Raw genomic sequence first — 20,365 nt, forward strand, 5'->3', positions numbered from 1 at the left:
ACATGGACTTTAGTAAAGCATTTGTTAAGGTCCCTCATGGCAGGCTGGTGCAAAAGATTAGATCATGTGAAGTCAGGGGTAAACTATCTGGATGGATCCAGAACTGGCTTGGCCATAGAAGACAGAGGGTACATTGGAAGGACGTTTTTCTGAATGGAGGTCTGTAAATAGTGGTGTTCCGCAGGGATCAATACTGGGACCTCTTTGTAATATATATGAGTGACTTGGAAGAAAACGTAGCGGGTCTGATTAGCAAGTTTGCGGATGATACAAGATTGCAGGAATTGCGGATAGTGATGAAGATTGTCAGAGAATACAACTGGATATAGATAGGCTGCAAAATTGGGCAGAGAAATGGCAGATGACAAATGCGAGGTGATGCATTTTGGTAGATCCAATTCAGGTAGGAACTATAAAATAAATGGCAGAACCATCAGGAGCATAGAGATTCAGAGAGATCTGGGCATGCAGGTCCACAGATCCTTAAAAGTGGCAGCACAGGTGGAAATGGTGGTAAAAAAAAAGCATGTCGTATGCTTGCCTTCACAGGACAGGGTATTGAGTATAAAAGCTCAAAAATTATGTTACAGTTATATAGAACATTGGTTAGGCCACATTTGGAATACTGTGTCCAATTCTAGTCAAGGCACTACCAGAAGGATGTGGAGGCTTTGGAGAGAGTGCAGAAAAGGTTTACCAGGATGTTGCCTGGTATGGAGGGTATTAGCTATGAGGTGAGATTGAATAAACTGGGATTGTTCTCCCTAGAGAGGGAGAGGCTGAGGTGCGACCTGATAGAAGTTTATAAACTTATTAGGGGTATAGATAGCGTGAACAGTTGGAGGCTTTTCCCCAGGGCGGAAATGACAATTACAAGGGGGCACAAGTTCAAGGTGAGGGGGGAAAGGTTCAGTGCAGATGTGCGGGGCAGATTTTTGCACAGGGTGGTGGTGGCCTGGAATGGAGTGGGGTGGTTGAGGCAGATACGTTAGCGAACTTGAAGGCTTATCTGAATAGGCACATGAACAGACGGGCTATAGAAGGATACAGGCGGTTGGTCTAGATAGGACACGTGATCGGCGCAGGCTTTGAGGGCCGAAGGACCTGTTCCTGTGCTGTATTGTTATTTGTTCTTTTGCCCGCTCGCCCCATTCATTTTTGACTTGCCAATAGAACCGTTGGCAGTGGCGCTTCGGGCGTGAGGGATTGGAAAGGTTTGAGCGGGGATTACTGAGCACAGAGTCTCGCTATATGCGGATGATTTGCTTTTATATATCTCGGACCCGATAGGCGGCATTGGAGAGATTGTGCAGAATTTGAGGGAATTCAGCAAGTTTTCAGGGTACAAATTAAACATGGGGAAGAGCGAGATGTTCCCGATCAATGCTGGAGGGCAAGAGAGGAGGTTAGGGTGTTGCCGTTCCGGGTGGTGGGAGGAGTTTTTGGTATCTAAGAATCCAGGTGGCGCAGAGCTGGGCCCGGCTACACAAATTGAAGTTGGCACAACTGGTAGGCGGAATGAAGTCGGATTTAAAGAGGTGAGATATGTTGCCGCTGTCACTGGCTGGGCATGTGCAGACGGCAAAAATGGCGATGTTGCCCAGGTTCATGTTCGTGTTCCAGAACCTACCTGGCTTTGTTCCCAAGTCCTGTCTCAGAAAGGTTAACAGGATAATTTGGGGGTTTGTGTGGGTGGGGAAGACCCCTTGGGTGAGGAGGGTGTTCGTGGAGAGGGGACGGGGGGTAGCATTGCCAAATTTTATAAATTATTATTGGGCGGCGAACATTGCAATGGTGAGGAAATGGGCAGTGGAGGAGAGATGGGTTTGGGGTGGATGGAGCGGTGTTGTTTTAGGAGGGTGAGTTTGAGAACAAAAGAAGAAAATTACAGCACAGGAACAGGCCCTTTGGCCCTCCCATCCTGCGCCGATCCAGATCCTTTACCTAAACCTGTCTTCTATTTTCCAAGGATCTACTTCCCTCTGTTCCCCGCCCGTTCATATATCTGTCTAGATGCATCTTAAATGATGCTATCGTGCCCGCCTCTACCACCTCCGCTGGCAAAGCGTTCCAGGCACCCACCACCCTCTCCGTAAAAAACTTTCCACGCACATCTCCCTTAAACTTTCCCCCTCTCACCTTGAAATCGTGACTCCTTGTAATTGACACCCCCACTCGTGGAATAAGCTTGTTGCTATCCACCCTGTCCATTTTGTAGACCTCAATCAGGTCCCCCCTCAACCTCCATCTTTCCAACGAAAACAATCCTAATCTACTCAACCTTTCTTCATAGCTAGCACCCTCCATAACAGGCAACATCCTGGTGAACCTCCTCTGCACCCTCTCTAAAGCATCCACATCCTTCTGGTAATGTGGCGATCAGAACTGCACGCAGTATTCCAAATGTGGCCTAACCAAAGTCCTATACAACTGTAACATGACCTGCCGACTCTTGTACTCAATACCCCGTCCGATGAAGGCAAGCATGCTGTATGCCTTCTTGACCACTCTATCGACCTGCGTTGCCACCTTCAGGGTACAATGGACCTGAACTCCCAGATTTCTCTGTACATCAATTTTCCCCAGGACTCTTCCATTGACCGTATAGTGCGCTCTTGAATTAGATCTTCCAAAATGCATCACCGTGCATTTGCCTGGATTGAACTCCATCTGCCATTTCTCTGCCCAACTCTCCAATCTATCTAGATTTTGCTGTATTCTCTGACAGTCCTCCTCACTATCTGCAACTCCACCAATCTTAGTATCATCTTCAAACTTGCTAATCAGACCACCTATACCTTTGTCCAGATCATTTATGTATATCACAAACAACAGTGGTCCGAGCACGGATCCCTGTGGAAAACCACTAGTCACCTTTCTCCATTTTGAGACACTCCCTTCCACCACTACTCTCTGTCTTCTGTTGCCCAGCCAGTTCATTATCCATCTAGCTAGTACACCCTGAACCCCATACGACTTCACTTTTTCCATCAACCTGCCATAGGAAACTTTATCAAACGCCTTACAGAAGTCCATGTATATGACATCTACAGCCCTTCCACCATCAATTAACTTTGTCACTTCCTCAAAGAATTCTATTAGGTTTGTAAGACATGACCTTCCCTGCACAAAACCATGCTGCCTATCACTGATAAGTCTATTTTCTAAATGTGAATAGATCCTATCCCTCAGTATCTTCTCCAACAGTTTGCCTACCACTGACGTCAAGTTCACAGGTCTATAATTCCCTGGATTATCCCTGCTACCCTTTTTAAACAAAGGGACAACATTAGCAATTCTCAGTCCTCCGGGACCTCACCCGTGCTCATGGATGCTGCAAAGATATCTGTTAAGGCCCCAGCTATTTCGTCCCTCGCTTCCCTCAGTAACCTGGGATAGATCCCATCCGGACCTGGGGACTTGTCCACCTTAATGCCTTTTAGAATATCCAAAACTTCCCACTTCCTTATGCCGACTTGACCTATAGTATTTAAACATACATCCCTAGCCTCAACATCTGTCACGTCCCTCTCCTTGGTGAATACCGATGCAAAGTACTCATTAAGAATCTCACCCATCTCCTCTGACTCCACGCATAAATTCCCTCTTTTGTCTTTGAGTGGGCCAATCCTTTCCCTAGTTACCCTCTTACTCCTTATATACAAATAAAAGGCTTTGGGATTTTCCTTAACCCTGTTAGCCAAAGATATTTCATGACCCCTTTTAGCCCTCTTTATTGCGCGTTTGAGATTTGTCCTACTTTCCTGATATCCCTCCAAAGCTTCATCAGTTTTAAGTCGCCTAGATCTTATGTATGCTTCCTTTTTCATCTTAGCTAGTCTCACAATTCCATCCGTCATCCATGGTTCCCTAATCTTGCCATATCTATCCCTCATTTTCACAGGGACATGTCTGTCCTGCACTCTAATCAACCTTTCCTTGAAAGACTCCCACATTTCAAATGTGGATTTACCCTTAAACAGCTGCTCTAAATCCACATTCCCTAGCTCCTGCCGAATTTTGTTATACTTGGCCTTTCCCCAATTTAGCACTCTGCCTTTAGGACCACTCTCGTCTTTGTCCATGAGTATTCTAAAACTTACGGAATTGTGATCGCTATTCCCAAACTAATCACCGACTGAACTTCAACCACCTGGCCGGGATCATTCCCCAATACCAGGTCCAGTATGGCCCCTTCCCGAGTTGAACTATTTACATACTGCTCTAAAAAACCCTCCTGGATGCTCCTTACAAATTCTGTTCCATCTATACTTCCAACACTACATGAGTCCCATTCAATGTTGGGGAAGTTAAAATCTCCCATCATGACCACCCTATTGTTCCTACATTTTTCTATAATCTGTCTACATATTTGGACCTCTACTTCACGCTCGCTTTTGCGAGGCCTGTAGTAAAGTCCCAACAATGTTACTGCACCCTTCCTATTTCTTAGCTCTACCCATATTGTCTCAGTGCTCGAATCCTCCATTGTGCCATCCTTAATCACAGCTGTGATATGATCTCTGACCAGTAATGTAACTCCTCCACCCCTTTTACCTCCCTCTCTATCCCTCCTGAAGCATCTATACCCTGGGATATTTAGTTGCCAGTCTTGCCCTTCCCTCAACCAAGTCTCAGTAATACCAATAACATCATATTCCCAGGTACTAATCCAAGCCCTAAATTCATCTGCCTTACCTGCTATACTTCTCGCATTGAAACAAATGCACCTCAGACCACCTCACCTGTCCCTTTGCATTCATCGTCTTTTCCCTGTCTACTCTTCCCCTTTGTCACATTGAGTTTATTATCTAGTACCTTACTGGCTTTAGTTGCTGCCTCTTTACTGACCTCTAACTTCCTAATCTGGTTCCCATCCCCCTGCCACATTGAGGGCACTGTTATTGGCACCTCTTCCGTTCTTGCCGGTCGGGTACTCCATGAGCCCGGTGATGGTTTCGGCATTGCGGGTATGAAGCCAGTGCCGGCAACATTTCGGGCCAGAGGGTATGACATTGTGGGCGCCAAAATATGACAACCATAGGTTTGTGCCAGCGAGGCTGGACGTGATTTTCCGTGGATGGCGGCAGGTGGGGATAGAGTACTTTAGGGACTTGTTCATTGGGGAAAGGTTTGCGGGACTGGAGGAATTGTATGAGTTGCCAAGTGGAATAGCTATAGGTACCTGCAGGTGAGCGGTTTTGTGAGGAGAGAGGTGCTGTCCTTCCCAGAGCTGCCGTCTCTGGTGTTTCAGGACAAGTTGTTGTTGGAGGACGATATAGGGGAGGGGAGGGTATTGAATATCTAAAAGGAGAGGGAGGGTGCTCCAGTGGAGGAGATTAAGTGTAAATGGGAGAAGAAGCTGGGAAGGGAGTTGCGGGCCGGGAGGTGGGTAGAGGCCTTGCGGAGGGTGAAGTCGTCCTCATCATGTGTGAGGTTGAGTATCGTCCAATTTAAGATGGAGCATATGGCTCACATGACGGTGGCGAGATTGAGACAGTTCTTTGTGGGGGCGAAGGATAGGTGTGGGCGGTGTGCGGGGAGAGTGGGGGGGAGCCGCAAATCACATCCACATGATTTCGGCGTGTCCAGAACTGAGGGGTTCTCGGATGTTATGTCCAATGTTCTGGGTGTGGGGGTGGCCCCGAGTCCGGAGGTGGCGATATTCAGTGCGTCAGAAGATCCGGGAGTCCGGGTGGAGAGAGAGGCCGATGTGCTGGAATTTAGCTCCATGATAGTCCGGAGACGGATTTTGTTCTGTTGGCGGGACTCTGATCAGCCGTAGGCGGGGTGTGGGTGAGCAACCTGGCAGAATTCCTGCGGTTGGAGAAGCTCAAGCTCGCTTTGAGGGGGTCGGCAGAGGTGCTCACCCAGAGATGGAACCGTTCATTAATTTCTTTAGGGGGAATTGAGGGGTCAGCGGGGATGAGGGGAGGGACAGTTGAGGGGCTGCTGGGAGAGATGAGGGGGTAAAAATTGGGAAGGCAGGATGTGGTGGGGTGTTGGTGGGAGGTTGGGGATTTGTGATTATTAGTTGAGGTTGATGTTTTGGTCTGCTGATATTTTTGTGTACATCTGTAAAAAGCTTTGAATAAAAATATTTTTTAAAAATGCAGGTGATTATAGAAACTTTATCAAATATGAAAATGATGAACAATATAAACATCCTATTCTGAGATGCTGGGAACAGTACTGCCGAGGCTCCCATTCAGCAGAGAATTTCCAAGGGCAGTGCAATTTTGATAGTTTCACACGGGGAGTATCAGAAATTTGGCTACTTACAGGAAGCGTTTGCACAGCGGAAGGCCAAGCGGCCTGAAAATAAGCTGCAATCTGACCGTTTAATGATGCACACAGTCAGCTTGAGGGCAACCTCTGGCAGAGAATTGCCATTGGAAGTGTAGTTTCTGAGGACTGCTCTCAAAGAAAGTGCTCAGATTGCAGATGGCTGCTGGTCCCCATTTGAGATTTTCACCCCAGCAGCTGCTGTGAAGGCACCAATTTGGGCCAGTGAACAATGTGGGTGGACAGACCTTGGGGCAGACATTTGTTTCCCCACTAGCGGATTTGCAGGCAGGGGCTTTGTAAAATTACCCAAATGGTCTTCCCGCTGCCCTCCAGCCCACCCCCGACCTGTCTGCAATACACAGAGGGGGTGGGCAAAGCCTAGGGCAGCCCCAATTAAGGCCCTTGCGTGGGTAATTATTGGCCACTTTAGGGTTGCTTCCTGCAAGACCTCAACTTTGAGACTAGCAGGATGAGTTCAGGGGCTGGGAAGAAGCCTGTCAAACAGCCTTGGATTGGGGGTGGAGAGAAGGGGGTCTCTCTCCCAAGGGTCCCGTTTACTTATCATAGGCTCCCACAGGTGGTCCCTCCCCCATGGTCTCTCCATTAAGAGGTACAGGATGGGTTTTATTGGGGAGCAAGGTTAAGAAAGCAGATTTCTAACTGGGGGGTACAGTTCCTAAGGAGAAGTAATGGTTAAGGACATCAGTTGACATGGGCCAGGACTGGAAGTTGGGTATTCAGCAGTTTGATGATAATGGGGTCAAGGGAGCAGAAGGTGGGTCCCACGGCTACAGGAGATAGGAGAGAAACTGGACAAAGATGCAAGTTCAGGCTAGGGATGGCACAGGGTTCGGGGATACCTGAGGGGACATTTGGCTTGATGGGTTAGGAGAGGTAGGGGAAGCAGCAGAGGCAGCTGACAGGCTGATCGCAATCTTAGCGACAAAGGGATCCATAATTTCCATTCATTTGTTGTTGGAGTTGAGGATTGATGAGACAAAATGACAGAGCTGTATGTCTATAGCTACCATTGGAGATTTAAAACAGCTTCAAAGTTACCCAACAGTAGACCTTACAGGAGAAAGATGGCTCTGTTCTGGACACTAAATAGAATGGCTAATGCGCATGTTTAGAATCTCCCTTGTTTCACCTCTCAAACCAGAATAAAGGATAGCCAGAAATTTATATAAATTCATAATAAACTACAACGCACAATCCATGTTAAAATTAATTAAATATCCAGAAAAAGTGTTAAAACTGATGAGTTAAATAACAGTAGATCTTCCAATATGCTACTCATGGTAAAACAGATGAGATGTCATTTTATCAGGATAAGAATGTTATTCCATGTAATACCTCATCTCTTATCCTGTTGTTATGTTAGAACTGAGTTCCTTTCAGTCAAAATGTTCTAATTGTTGTTAAGTAAACATTTCTCAGGTCAATCAACAGTTAATTGCCTGGTGAAGGGACTGTTCAGGGTAAAGTTAATTGCAGTTTAATTGCTGTTCAGCCTGGAAATTGGAACCCAATGTGAAATGTCTTGTGGTGTGATTATTAAGGTTATTTTTTTTAGAAAGAAGCTACATACATTCTGATTATTGTGTTGATAATATAATAGGTATTCAGCTCGTGGGGAGATTTCTCCATACACTCTAAATGACATGTATTCTTTCTCTTTTTATCAATAGGATGTTCCGGTAAGAATGACGAGGAGAGACTGATTAACGATCTCTTGGTAGTTAGAAAGTATAATAAAGACATACGGCCAGTCCAGCAGAAGGATGAAGTGGTGAACATTGCATTGAGTTTAACCCTTTCCAATCTCATTTCATTAGTAAGTTCACTTATTGAGGGGCATTGACCCCTAAATCCTCTGACAGAACATGTACAAATTGCCAATTGAGCAAAATCAATTACAATTTTACATTCCATTGCATTTCTGCACATTAAAAGTGCTTACTTTAAAAAAGGAAGTAGTTAGCACTCATTATACAGTTAGCTAGTACTCTTCTATCCATTTCCCATAGTCAGAGGATACAGCAGATCATAGATAGGTTGGAGACTTGGGCTGAGAAATGGCAAATGGAGTTTAATCCAGACAAATGTGAGGTAATGCATTTTGGTAGGTCTAAAGTAGAGGGGAAACATACCGGAAATGGCAAAACTCTTAGGAATATAGAAAGTCAGAGAAATCTGGACGTACAGGTCCACAGATCTTTGAAAGTGGCAACACAAGCGGACAAGGTCGTCAAGAAAGCATACGGAATGCTTGCCTTCATTGGATGGGGCATTGAGTATAAAAACTGGCAAGTTATACTACAGTTGTATAGAACCTTGGTAAGGCTGCACTTGGAATATTGTGCACAATTCTGGTCGCCACATTCCCAGAAAGATATGGAGGCTTTGGAGAGGGTGCAGAGGAGGTTTACCAGGTTGTTGCCTGGTCTGGAGGGTGTTAGCTATGTGGAGAAGCTGAATAGACTCGGAATGTTTTCATTAGAACAAGGGAGGTTGAGGGGTGAACTGATAGAGGTCTACAAGATTATGCAGGGCATGGATAGAGTGGATGGGCAGGCACACTTTACCAGGGTGGAGGGGTCAATCACCAGGGGTCATAGGTTTAAGGTCCATGGGGTATAGTTTAGAGGAGACGTGCGAGGCAATTTTTTTAAAGCAGAGGGTAGTGTGCCTAGAAAGCGTTGCCAGGGGATGTTGTGGAAGCAGATTCATTAACGGCGTTCAAAAGACATCTTGACAAATACATGGATAGGATGGGTACAGAGGGATACGGCACAAGGAAGTGCTGAGGGTTTTGGCCAAAGTTGATATCATGACTGGGACAGGCTTGGAGGGCCGAAGGGCCTGTTCCTATGCTGTATTGTTCTTTATTTCCCTCATAGATACACAATACACAAAAAAGTATTTAAATGAATATCTGGCACAATTCACCAGATTTTGTACCAGGGTAGCATAAAGACTGGGTACAAAGGACCTTGTATTTGCACAGGAGCTCTCAAAGGAGAACACACTATATTTTTTCAAATATTTGCTGTCCTTACAGCACGGTGCTATTTTGATGTAAGTTTGTCATTTGCTTCAAGGAGTCCTGATAGTCTGCAAAATTTGCACAGCGCTGAGAACATAAGGAATAGGAGCAGGAGTAGTTCATATCGCACATTGAGACTGTTCCACCATATAGTTAATAAACAGCCTGTCCTCTCCCCATATCCCTTGATTCGCTGGAAGACCAAATATCTGTCTAGCTCAGCCTTAAATATATTCAACGATGGCACATTCAATCTGGGCATAGAATTCCAAAGGCTCACAATCCTTTGTGTAAAGAAATTTCTCCTCACCTCAGTCCTAAATGATCACTAAAGTGGCATGCAAGATCATGTGAGGCTGCTAATACCACCATAGTATTTCTCAATATTGTTAATGGGGGAAACATTTGCAGAAATCTAACAAGAAAAACCCATGTCCATGTGCAAGTGATGAGACAGATTCAGGATGGTCAGAAAGTTCTGGAGATCATTGGGATTTTCAAGTCCAGAATAGCAAAGGATGAGGGTTTCAGAGACAGATGAGCTGAGACAGGGACAAAGATGGTTGGTGTATGGATGAGGAAATAGGAAGTCTTCATGATGGCATGGATATATGGTCAGAGGTTCATCCCTGGGTAATACAACACAAATATTGCAAACAATGATTCAGCCTCCAGCAGTTGTCAGGCAGAGGAATGGAATTGGTGGTTGGAAAACAGAGTTTATGCTGGGGACAGAGACAATGGGCTGAATTTAACACTCTCCAGTCTGCGGTTTTGAAGGAGAGGGGCATATTAAATCCAACAGGCATCCATCCTGCTGCTTACATACCTACTCCTGATCCCAACAGAATTTTACCTGTGATGGGGGTGGTGTAGGCTGCTGGTCACCCAGTGACCATAAGACAATAAGATATAGGAGCAAAATTAGGCCATTCGGCCCATCGGGTCTGCTCCGCCATTTGATCATGGCTGATATGTTCCTCATCCCCATTTTCCTGCCTTCTCCCCATAAGCCGTGATCCCTTTATTAGTCAAGAAATCCCCTTATTAATCAAGTACACCATTTGTTAAACCCGAAACACTTCTTCAGTGTTCCCCTCCCTCCCTCCTCCTCTAACCAAAAAAAAAAGACAATCACTGTAAGGATCCCAGCCGAGTAAAGATCAAGAGGGAGACTCGAGGGCAGGTAGAAGTAGAAAGAAGTTGAACCGTGACGTCACAGCCTGCAGATAAGTGATTGGCTGGTGACTGGTATGTAGTTTTTCTTTTCCCCAAGGTGTTATCGTGCGGGGCGCATTGGTTGCTGAGCGAGTGCTTGCTGAGAAGGCGAGTAAATTTTTTTAAAAACTTATTGTTGGGAGTTTCCAGCTGAATCCGGTCGGATTGAGGACAGAGTGACTGCTGGGTAAGTAGTAAAGATTTAAATTGTTTGCGCAGGCCCATAACAGCTGATTGCTGTTCTCGTGTGGGGCGCAGTGGTTGCTGGTTAAGTGTTTTATTTTTACCTGTATTTAAGTTGGGCAGTTTCTAAACCCTAGACACTACACCTGTAGTGTCCCCCACCCTTCCACCTCCTTTAACCTAAGGGGTAGAGTGAATAACAGCTAAGCTCTTTCTTTCTTTTTTATCTAGAGGGGATGGCAGGGAAGGCAGTGCAATGTTCCTCCTGCAGAATGTTTGAGGTGAGGGATGCCGTCAGTGTCCCTGCTGATTTCACCTGTGGGAAGTGCACCCATCTCCAGCTCCTCAGAAACCACGTTCGGGAACTGGAGCTGGATGAACTTCGGATCATTCGGGAGGCAGAGGTGGTCATAGATAGTAGCTTCAGGGATGTAGTTACTCCGAAGAATCAAGGTAGATGGGTGACAGTGAGAGGGTCTGGGAGGAAGCAGTCAGTGCAGGGATCCTCTGTGGTTGTTCCCCTCAGTAACATGTATACCGTTTTGGATACTGTTGAGGGGGACGACCTACCAGGGGTAAGCCACAGTGAACGGATCTCCGTCCCTGTGGCTCAGAAGGGAAGGAGGGAGAGCAGGAGATCAATAGTTATTGGGGACTCGATAGTTAGTGGGACAGATAGACGGTTCTGTGGCAGCGAAAGAGACTCGCGGGTGGTATGTTGCCTCCCGGGTGCCAGGGTCCGTAACGTCTCGGACCGTGTTTTCAAAATCCTTAAAGGGGAGGGGGAGCAGTCACAAGTCGTGGTACACATCGGTACCAACGACATAGGTAAGAGAAGGGACGGTGATTTAAAACAGGAATTTAGGGAGCTAGGGTGGAAGCTGAGAGCCAGGACATACCATGTTGTCATCTCTGGTTTGTTGCCGGTGCCACGTGCTAGTGAGGTGAGGAACAGGGGGAGAGTGCAGATAAACACGTGGCTGCAGGGATGGTGTAGGACGGAGGGTTTCAGGTACTTGGATAATTGGAGCACATTCTGGGGAAGGTGGGACCTGTACAGACAGGACGGTTTGCACCTGAACCAGAGGGGCACCAATATCCTGGGAGGGAAATTTGCTACGGCTCTTCAGGGGGGTTTAAACTAATTTGTCAGGGGGCTGGGAAAACGAGCTGTAGTCCAGAAGCCAGTGTTGAGAGTAGTGAGGTACTGAGGAGGGTATCAAGGTTGCAGGAGTGTACCAGCAGACAGAAAGGTGGGTTGAAGTGTGTCTACTTCAATGCAAGGAGCATCCGGATTAAGGTGGGTGAACTTGGAGCGTGGATTGGTACTTGGGACTACGATGTTGTGGCCATTACGGAGACATGGTTAGAACAGGGACAGGAATAGTTGTTGGAAGTTCCGGGGTATAGATGTTTCAGTAAGAGTAGGGAAGGTGGTAAAAGAGGTGGAGGAGTAGCATTGTTAATCAAGGATAGTTTAACGGCTGCAGAAAGGCAGTTTGAAGGGGATAGAACAGGAACATAGAAAATCTGCCTACTGAGGTAATATGGGCCAAAGTTAGAAATAGGAAAGGAGCGGTCACATTGTTAGGAGTTTTCCATAGGCGCCCAAATAGTAATAGAGATGTGGAGGAAGAAATTGCAAAACAGATTATGGATAGGTGTGGAGGTCTCAGGGTAGTTGTCATGGGTGACTTTAACTTTCCAAATATTGATTGGAACCTCTATAGGTCGAACAGTTCGGATGGGGCAGTTTTTGTACAGTGTGTGCAGGAGGGTTTCCTGACACAATATGTGGATAGGCCGACAAGAGGGGGGGCCACATTGGATTTGGTACTGGGTAATGAACTGGGCCAAGTGTTAGATTTGTTTGTGGCAGAGCACTTTGGAGATAGTGACCACAATTCGGTAACTTTCACTATTGCAATGGAGAGGGATAGGGCCATACGGCAGGGCAATGTTTATAATTGGGGGAGGGGTAATTATGATGCGATTAGGCAAGAATTAGGGAGCTTAAGATGGGAACAGAAACTGTCAGGGAAAGGCACAAATGAAAAGTGGAGCTTGTTCAAGAAACAAATACTGCGTGTCCTTGATAGGCATGTCCCTGTCAGGCAAGGAGGAAATGGCCGTGTGAGGGAACCATCACAAAAGAGGTTGAATGTCTTGTCAAGAGGAAAAAGGAAGAGTATGTAAGGATGAGAAAACAAGGTTCAGTAGGGTCGCTTGAGGGTTACAAGGTAGCAAGGAATGAGCTGAAAAAAGGGCTTAGGAGAGCTAAGAGGGGGCATGAGAAGTCCTTGGCGGGTCGGATCAAGGAAAACCCCAAGGCTTTTTACTCTTATGTGAGAAATAAAAGAATGACCAGGGTGAGGGTAGGGCTGGTCAAGGATAGTAGTGGGAACCTGTGCATGGAGTCAGAAGAAATAGGAGAGACGTTGAATGAATACTTTTCTTCAGTGTTCACAAAGGAGAGGGGCCATGTTTTTGAGGATGAATGTGTGATTCAGGTGGGTAGGCTGGAGGAAGTAGATGTTCTGAGGAAGGATGCATTAGCAATTTTGAAAAACCTGAGGGTCGACAAGTCCCCTGGGCCAGATGGGATCTACCCAAGGATTCTTTGGGCAGCAAGGGAAGAGATTGCAGAGCCTTTGGCTTTGATCTTTGGGTCCTCGCTGTCCACGGGGATAGTGCCAGAGGACTGGAGAGTGGCGAATGTTGTTCCTCTGTTCAAGAAAGGGAATAGGAATGACCCTGGTAATTATAGGCCAGTTAGTCTTACTTCAGTGGTCGGGAAGATAATGGAAAAGGTCCTGAAGGATAGGATTTATGACCATTTGGAAAGATGCAGCTTAATCCGGGATAGTCAACACGGATTCGTGAAGGTTAGGTCTTGCCTCACAAATTTGATTGAATTTTTTGAGGAGGTAACTAAGTGTGTAGATGAATGTAGAGCAGTTGATGTCGTATACATGGATTTTAGTAAGGCGTTTGATAAGGTTCCCCATGGTCGGCTCATGAAGAAAGTAAGGAGGTGTGTGATAGAGGGAAATTTGGTTGGCCAATTGGATAAGTAACTGGCTTTCACATAGAAGACAGAGGGTGGTGGTGGATGGACAATTTTAAGACTGGAGACCAGTTACCAGCAGTGTACCACAGGGATCAGTGCTGGGTCCTCTGCTATTTGTGATTTTTATCAATGACTTGGAGGAGGGGGCTGAAGGGTGGGTCAGTAAATTTGCTGATGACACCAAGATTGGTGGAGTAGTGGATGAGGTGGAGGGCTGTTGTAGGCTGCAAAGATACATTGATAGGATGCAGAGCTGGGCCAAAAAATGGCAGATGGAGTTTAACCCTGATAAGTGCGAGGTGATTCATTTTGGTAGAAAAAATTTGAATGCGGATTACATGGTCAATGGCAGGGTTCTGAGGAATGTGGAGGAACAGAGAGATCTTGGGGTTCATGTCCACAGAAATCTGAAGGTTGCCACTCAAGTGGATAGAACCATGAAGAAGGCTTGTAGTGTGTTAGCGTTTATTAACAGGGGGCTTGAGTTTAAGAGCCTCGGGGTTATGCTGCAACTATACATGACCCTGGTGAGATCACATTTGGAGTATTGTGTGCAGTTCTGGTCACCTCATTATAGGAAGGATGTGAAGCATTGGAAAGGGTGCAACGGAGATTTACCAGGATGCTGCCTGATTTGCAGGATAGGTCTTATGAGGAAAGGTTGAGGGAGCTAGGGCTTTTCTCTTTGGAGCGGAGGAGGATGAGAGGCGACTTAATAGAGGTTTATAAGATAATGAGGGGGATAGATGGAGTGGACGTTCAGAGACTATTTCCTCGGGTGGATGTAGCTGTTACAAGGGGACACAACTATAAGATTCAGGGTGGGAGATATAGGAGGGATGTCCGAGGTAGGTTCTTTACTCAGAGAGTGGTTAGGGTGTGGAATGGACTGCCTGCTGTGATTGTGGAGTCAGACACGTTAGGAACTTTCAAGTGGTTATTGGGTAGGCACATGGAGCACACCAGAATGACAGGGAGTGGGATAGCTTGATCTTGGTTTCGGACAATGCTCAGCACAACATCGAGGGCCGAAGGGCCTGTTCTGTGCTCTTCTGTTCTATGTTCTATTTGTGCTTGAGGTGCTGTTACCTAGAGGGCTACAGCCCAAGAGCTGAAAGGTGAAATTAGACAGAGTGGTTCTTTCTTAGAATATAAGAACTAAGAGCAGGAGTAGGCAATTTAGCCTCTCGGGCCTTCTCCACGGTTCAATGCGATCATGGCAGATCTCATCATGGCCTCAAAACTACCGTCCTGCCCTTACTCCATAACCCTTCAGACCATTACTAATTAAAAATCTGTCTAACTCCTCCTTAAATTTCCTCACTGACCCAGCATCCACCGCACTCAGGAGTAGTGAATTCCACAGATTCATGACTCTTTCGGAGAAGTAGTTGCTCCTCACCTCTGTTTGAAATTTGCTACCCCTTATCCTGAAACTATGACCTAGAATGCCACACAAGAGGAAGCAGGTGATTCACACGCTATGACTTGGTTGATAAGAATGGTACCAGACAGGTGCAGTCCCATCTAAATTGGATGACAATGGAGAGGCATTGGAAGAGAATGGTCTGGTCAAAAACCGCAGTAAGTTTGACAAGGACAAGGATTAGTTTTGCATTATCACAGTAATGTAGGACATCATTTGCAGCTTCAATAAGAGCCATTTCGGTACATTTCAGCAGAAAACTGATTGGTGGGATTTAAACATGGAGTTCTAGGAATGATGGCCATTGATTTCATAGAATCAAAGAATCATAGAAATTACAGTGCAGAAGGAGGCCATTCAGCCCATCGTGTCTGCACCGTCCCTTGGAAAGAGCACCCCACTCAAGCCCATGCCTCCTCCACCCCATCCCCTTAGCCCCAATTAACCTTTTTGGACACTAAGGGCAATTTAGCATTGCCAAACCACCTAACCCACACATCTTTGGACTGTGGGAGGAAACCGGAGCTCCCGGAGGAAACCCACGCACACGGGGAGAACGTGCAGACTCCACACAGACAGTGGCCCAGGCCAGGAATCGAACCTGGGACCCTAGAGCTGTGAAGCAACTGTGCTAACCACTATGGTACCGCGCTGCCCGTTTGGGAGGTAACAAACTTTGGCAAAGGAAGGAAGGTTGAAGATGAGATGGTAGTTTATTTGGATGGAAGGTTCAAAGCAAATATAACCATTGAATGCACACAAACTGTTGGTGAAAACTGACAAAAAAAAAAGATGTCTTCTGCACTAGAAGGGTCTTCATCAAACAAAACAAGTTTTAGGGCAGCATCGTGGGATGGCAATGTGAACATCCAAAGTTTACTGGAAGGTGTGAAGCTCCTAGCATATGAAACTTATGTGAAAGATTTCATACCTGCCTAAATAAAATGTTATTAAATATATCAGCTCTAATGTGTTTCTGTGTTCTCAATTTCCGTTTCTGTGTTCTTAATTCCTCACAGAAAGAAGTTGATGAGACTCTGACTACAAATGTATGGATTGATCATGTGAGTAAAGGAACCACATCGCATATTTCTGAATTATTTTTACATCGTGGCCAGGATGTTTCAGATGGCAGGGTTTCCCTTCAATGAGGGTTAATTGACTGGGGATGGGTTTCTGCCCTCATTCGAGAAGAAGCCCCGCCTCAGAGAGCTGCCAGCCAATCTGACTGGCTGGCAGGTGCCTAAACACAGCAATGCCAAAAGCTGCAGTGGACAAGGCTGGGACTGCAAGCAATTCCCAGAATCTCAGTCCCACGAGTCCAGGATCAGGTAGGTATGGGGGGGATCTGAGGGCAAAGAGGGAGGTGAGGACCAGCGGGTTGGCAAAAAGGGGCAGTAGTTTGGTGGAGCAGCCGGGGGTGGAGGGAACACATGTAGGGACAAGACCGAAAGGAAAGGTGGTTGGAATACTGCTATCAGGGGAGTAGGTGGCGTGGTGGTATTTTCACTGGACTAGTAATCCAGAACCCATGGTAATGCTCTGGAGGCCCGAGTTTGAATCCCACCACAGCCATTTGAGTTCAAGAAAAATCTGGAATTAGCAGTCTAGTGATAACCATGAAACCATTGTCGATTGTGGTAAAAACTCATCTGGTTCACGAATGTCCTGTAGGGAAGGAAATCTGTCGTCCTTACCTTGTCTGGCCTACATGCGACTCCAGATCCACAGGTTGACTCTTAAATATCCTCTGGAATAGGCCTAGCAAGCCATTCAGTTCAATAGCAATTAAAAATGGGTAATAAATGCTGGCCAGTGACGCCCACATCCTGTAAAATTAATTTTTAAAAAGACATTTTGAGGGGATACCCGATGTTAAAAGGAGATTGTACATGGAGGCATCCACCACTGCCACCACCATCCCACCCCTCAAGTGTGAAGCATATGTAGGCAGTATGTCCCAATGACTGGTGAATCGTACACCCACAGTGCTGTTAAAGAGGGAGTTCCAGGATTTTGACCCAGCAACAGTGAAGCAATGGCTTGCAAAACCCAAAACATAGTGTCGAATATTGGATGTGATTCCACAATTAAACAGCACTTGCTAAACAATCATGATTGTGCTAAGCATTACACTGACAACCAATTTAGGATTATCAGTCGGGTTCACAATTTACGTGTGCTAGAAACTAGATAAATTCACACAGAGCCCTATTCTTTGCAGACAGAAGGAGCATATTTACGCATTGCACCTTTTTAAACTATACAAAAGTCAGCCATTCTCTGGTTCATTCCCCATGTAATGCCTTGACCAGTGAGAGTTAACCAGTGGCGATGCTTTGGCCAATCAGAGTTGACCTGTCACCGGTTTGAATTTATACAAAAGTTTGGCAGTTAACTGCTCCCTGATGCATTCTCCATGGAAATGCCTCTACCAATCAGAGTTTACTTGTCAACCAATCAGCGCTTTCTTGTCATGTATGAGAAATTGTTGTTCCCTTTACATATTTGCATATTTGTCCTGATGAAGGCAAGATGAAAAGCTTCGACAGCATGTCTCTTTTTTCAGCAAAATCAAAGTCTGTACTTCCAAACAACTATTTCTAATACATACATAGTAAGCTAGTTAATGTGTTTATTAAAATACTAGAAAGAGAAATTTCATAAAAATGTGTCGATAGACTACTTCTGGGCAACATGATCAATAGTCACTGATCCTTAATTGCAACATAAGCGATTACTTCTTAATTAACGTATAACCGCATCATTTCCCCAGTCAGTTAATTTTTCTAGCTTTACAGATTTTAGGCATCATGGGAAATATTTATTCCTCTTGCAACATTGTAAAAATAGCTTTGGCACAGAATTGGGCTTGGTGGCCCCCTGTTAGGATGCGACAGGTGCCATTTGGGGAGGAATGTGGTCCCCGATGTGCACTTGTGCACACTTTTGCAACAAATCATGCCAGAAACCGAACTGGTGAAGGCTCAGCGCATGTGCAGTTAACATCTGTCAGAAGTATACTGAGCAGTCAGTTCATGATGTAATGAACGTGTATTAAGCTGCAAGAAGGAACCATCAATCCTACAAGAACTATATTTAGCAATTAACGTCTACTTACAGCTTAATTGCTAGTTGATTTCTTTTGGCTGTTGCAATGGTTCTCCAAGCGTTTGGTGCTTTCCATTGTTGTATCAAGTTGCCAAAGTCTAGAAAGGATGGCTTGGTAGGTGTTATGGGACTCTTTCCTGACTTCAATGCTTCTCTTTTTTGTTCTTTTATATGATTTGGGCATCACTGGCTATGCTACATTTATTGCCCATCCTTAATTACTTCTAGTCTTAAGGGTCACAGAAGTTTGGAACTCTCTTCCACATATGGCAATTGAAGCTAGATCAATTGCTAAATTTAAAACTAAGATTGATAGACATGTGTTAATCAAAGGCAATAAGGACTATGGAGCAAAGGCAGGTATATGTAGTTAAGTCACAGATCAGCCATGATCTCATTGAATGGCAGAATAGGCTGAAGGAACTTGAGGGTCTACTCCTATTCATCTGATCTAATACTCATATTTCATGGCAAATTCCTATCTGATTGCTCTATAGTCGCAGCAGTATCTTTCTGAATTATTTATCCCTTTTTAAAATGATTTTGATCTGTTTTATGGCAAAAGAACATTATTTGTCTGAGGTCCCAGTCACCAATGGCTAGGAGGTATTAGAAGCTTCTCCAGTTTAATTGTCCCTCTTTAGCACCAAGACAGTAACAGTCTTTACTCAACAATGTCCTACTCCAGATAAAGATCAGACAATATGTTTTGTTCACTACGCCTTCTAGTTTTCCTTCACTCAGTGAAAAGTGGTTGTTACAGTGGAATTTGGTAAGAAATAATGCTCATCCCCACCCCCTCAGTATGCTCCTTTGACCCCACACACAAAATGTTGACTTTGACTCACTTTTAACCTAAGGTCGGTCATTGATGAAGTAGCTAAAGATTATTGGTTCTAGGACACTACCTGTGGTGTTCCTGCAGTGATGTACTGGAGCTGAGATGATTGACCTCCAATAGCCACAATTATCTTCCTTTATCTTGGTTATGACTCCAAGCAACAGAAAGTTTTCCTCCTGATTCCCATTGACTCCAGTTTTGCTACAGCCCCTTGATGCCATACTCGGTCAAATACTGCCTTAATGGTCACTCTCACCTCACCTCTGGCGTTCATCTCTTTTGTCCATGTTTGAACCAAGGTGGGAATGATGTCAGGAGCTGAGTGACCCAGGTGGAACCCAAACTGAGCGTCCGTGAGCAGTTTTGCTGAGTAAGTGCCGCTTGATAGCACTGTTGCTGATCCCTTTCATCACTTTACTGATGATGGAGAGTAGGCAGATTTGGTCGGGTTGGATTTGCCCTTCTTTTTGTGTGCTGGACACACTTGGGCAATTATCCACATTGCTGAGTAGATGTCAGTGTTGTAGCTGTACTGGAACAGCTTGGCTAGGGGCGCAACAGGTTCTGGAGAGCATGTCTTCAGTGATGTTGCTGGAATATTGTCAGAGCCTACAGCCTTTGCAGTACCCAGTGCCTTCAGCCGTTTTTTTATATCATGTGGAGTGAATCAACTGGCTTAAGATAGCATCTGTGATGCTGGGGACCTCCGGAAGAGGCCAAGATGGGTCATCCACTCAGATTGTTGCAAACTGATGTGCTGAGGATGGGGATATTTGTGGGGCCTCCTTCTCTAGTGCGTTTAATTGTCCATCACCATTCACGACTGGATGTGGCAGGACTGCAGAGCTTAGATCTGATCTTCTGATTGTGGAATCGCTTAGCTCTGTCTATCACCTGCTGTTTGGCAAGCAAGTAATCATTTGTTGTAGCTTCATCAGGTTGTCGCCTCATATTTAGATATGCCTGGTGTTGCTCCTGCATGTCTTCCTGCACTCTACATTGAACCAGGGTTCACCCCCTGGCTTAGTGGTAATGGCAGGATGAGGTTACAAATTGTGGTTGAGTAGAATTCTGGTGTTGCTGATGGCCCACAGTGCCTCACGGATGTCCAGTTTTGAGTTGCTAGATCTGTTTGAAGTCTATCCCATTTAGCACAGCAATAGTGCCACACAACACGGA

General features: G+C 45.5%; 1 protein-coding gene across 1 annotated transcript in view; it reads left to right on the forward strand.

Moving 5' to 3' along the window:
• The window catches only part of chrnd (cholinergic receptor, nicotinic, delta (muscle)), an 84,714-nt gene that overhangs the window by 9,473 nt on the left and 54,876 nt on the right, over window positions 1–20,365 (forward strand). The window contains exons 2-3 of the mRNA XM_072474180.1: window positions 7,980–8,125; window positions 16,254–16,298. Of these exons, the coding sequence (XP_072330281.1) occupies window positions 7,980–8,125; window positions 16,254–16,298 (191 nt within the window). The remainder of the gene's footprint in view (window positions 1–7,979; window positions 8,126–16,253; window positions 16,299–20,365) is intronic.

The sequence above is a fragment of the Scyliorhinus torazame genome, chromosome 14 (assembly GCF_047496885.1).
Source record: "Scyliorhinus torazame isolate Kashiwa2021f chromosome 14, sScyTor2.1, whole genome shotgun sequence".
Lineage (NCBI taxonomy): Eukaryota > Metazoa > Chordata > Chondrichthyes > Carcharhiniformes > Scyliorhinidae > Scyliorhinus > Scyliorhinus torazame.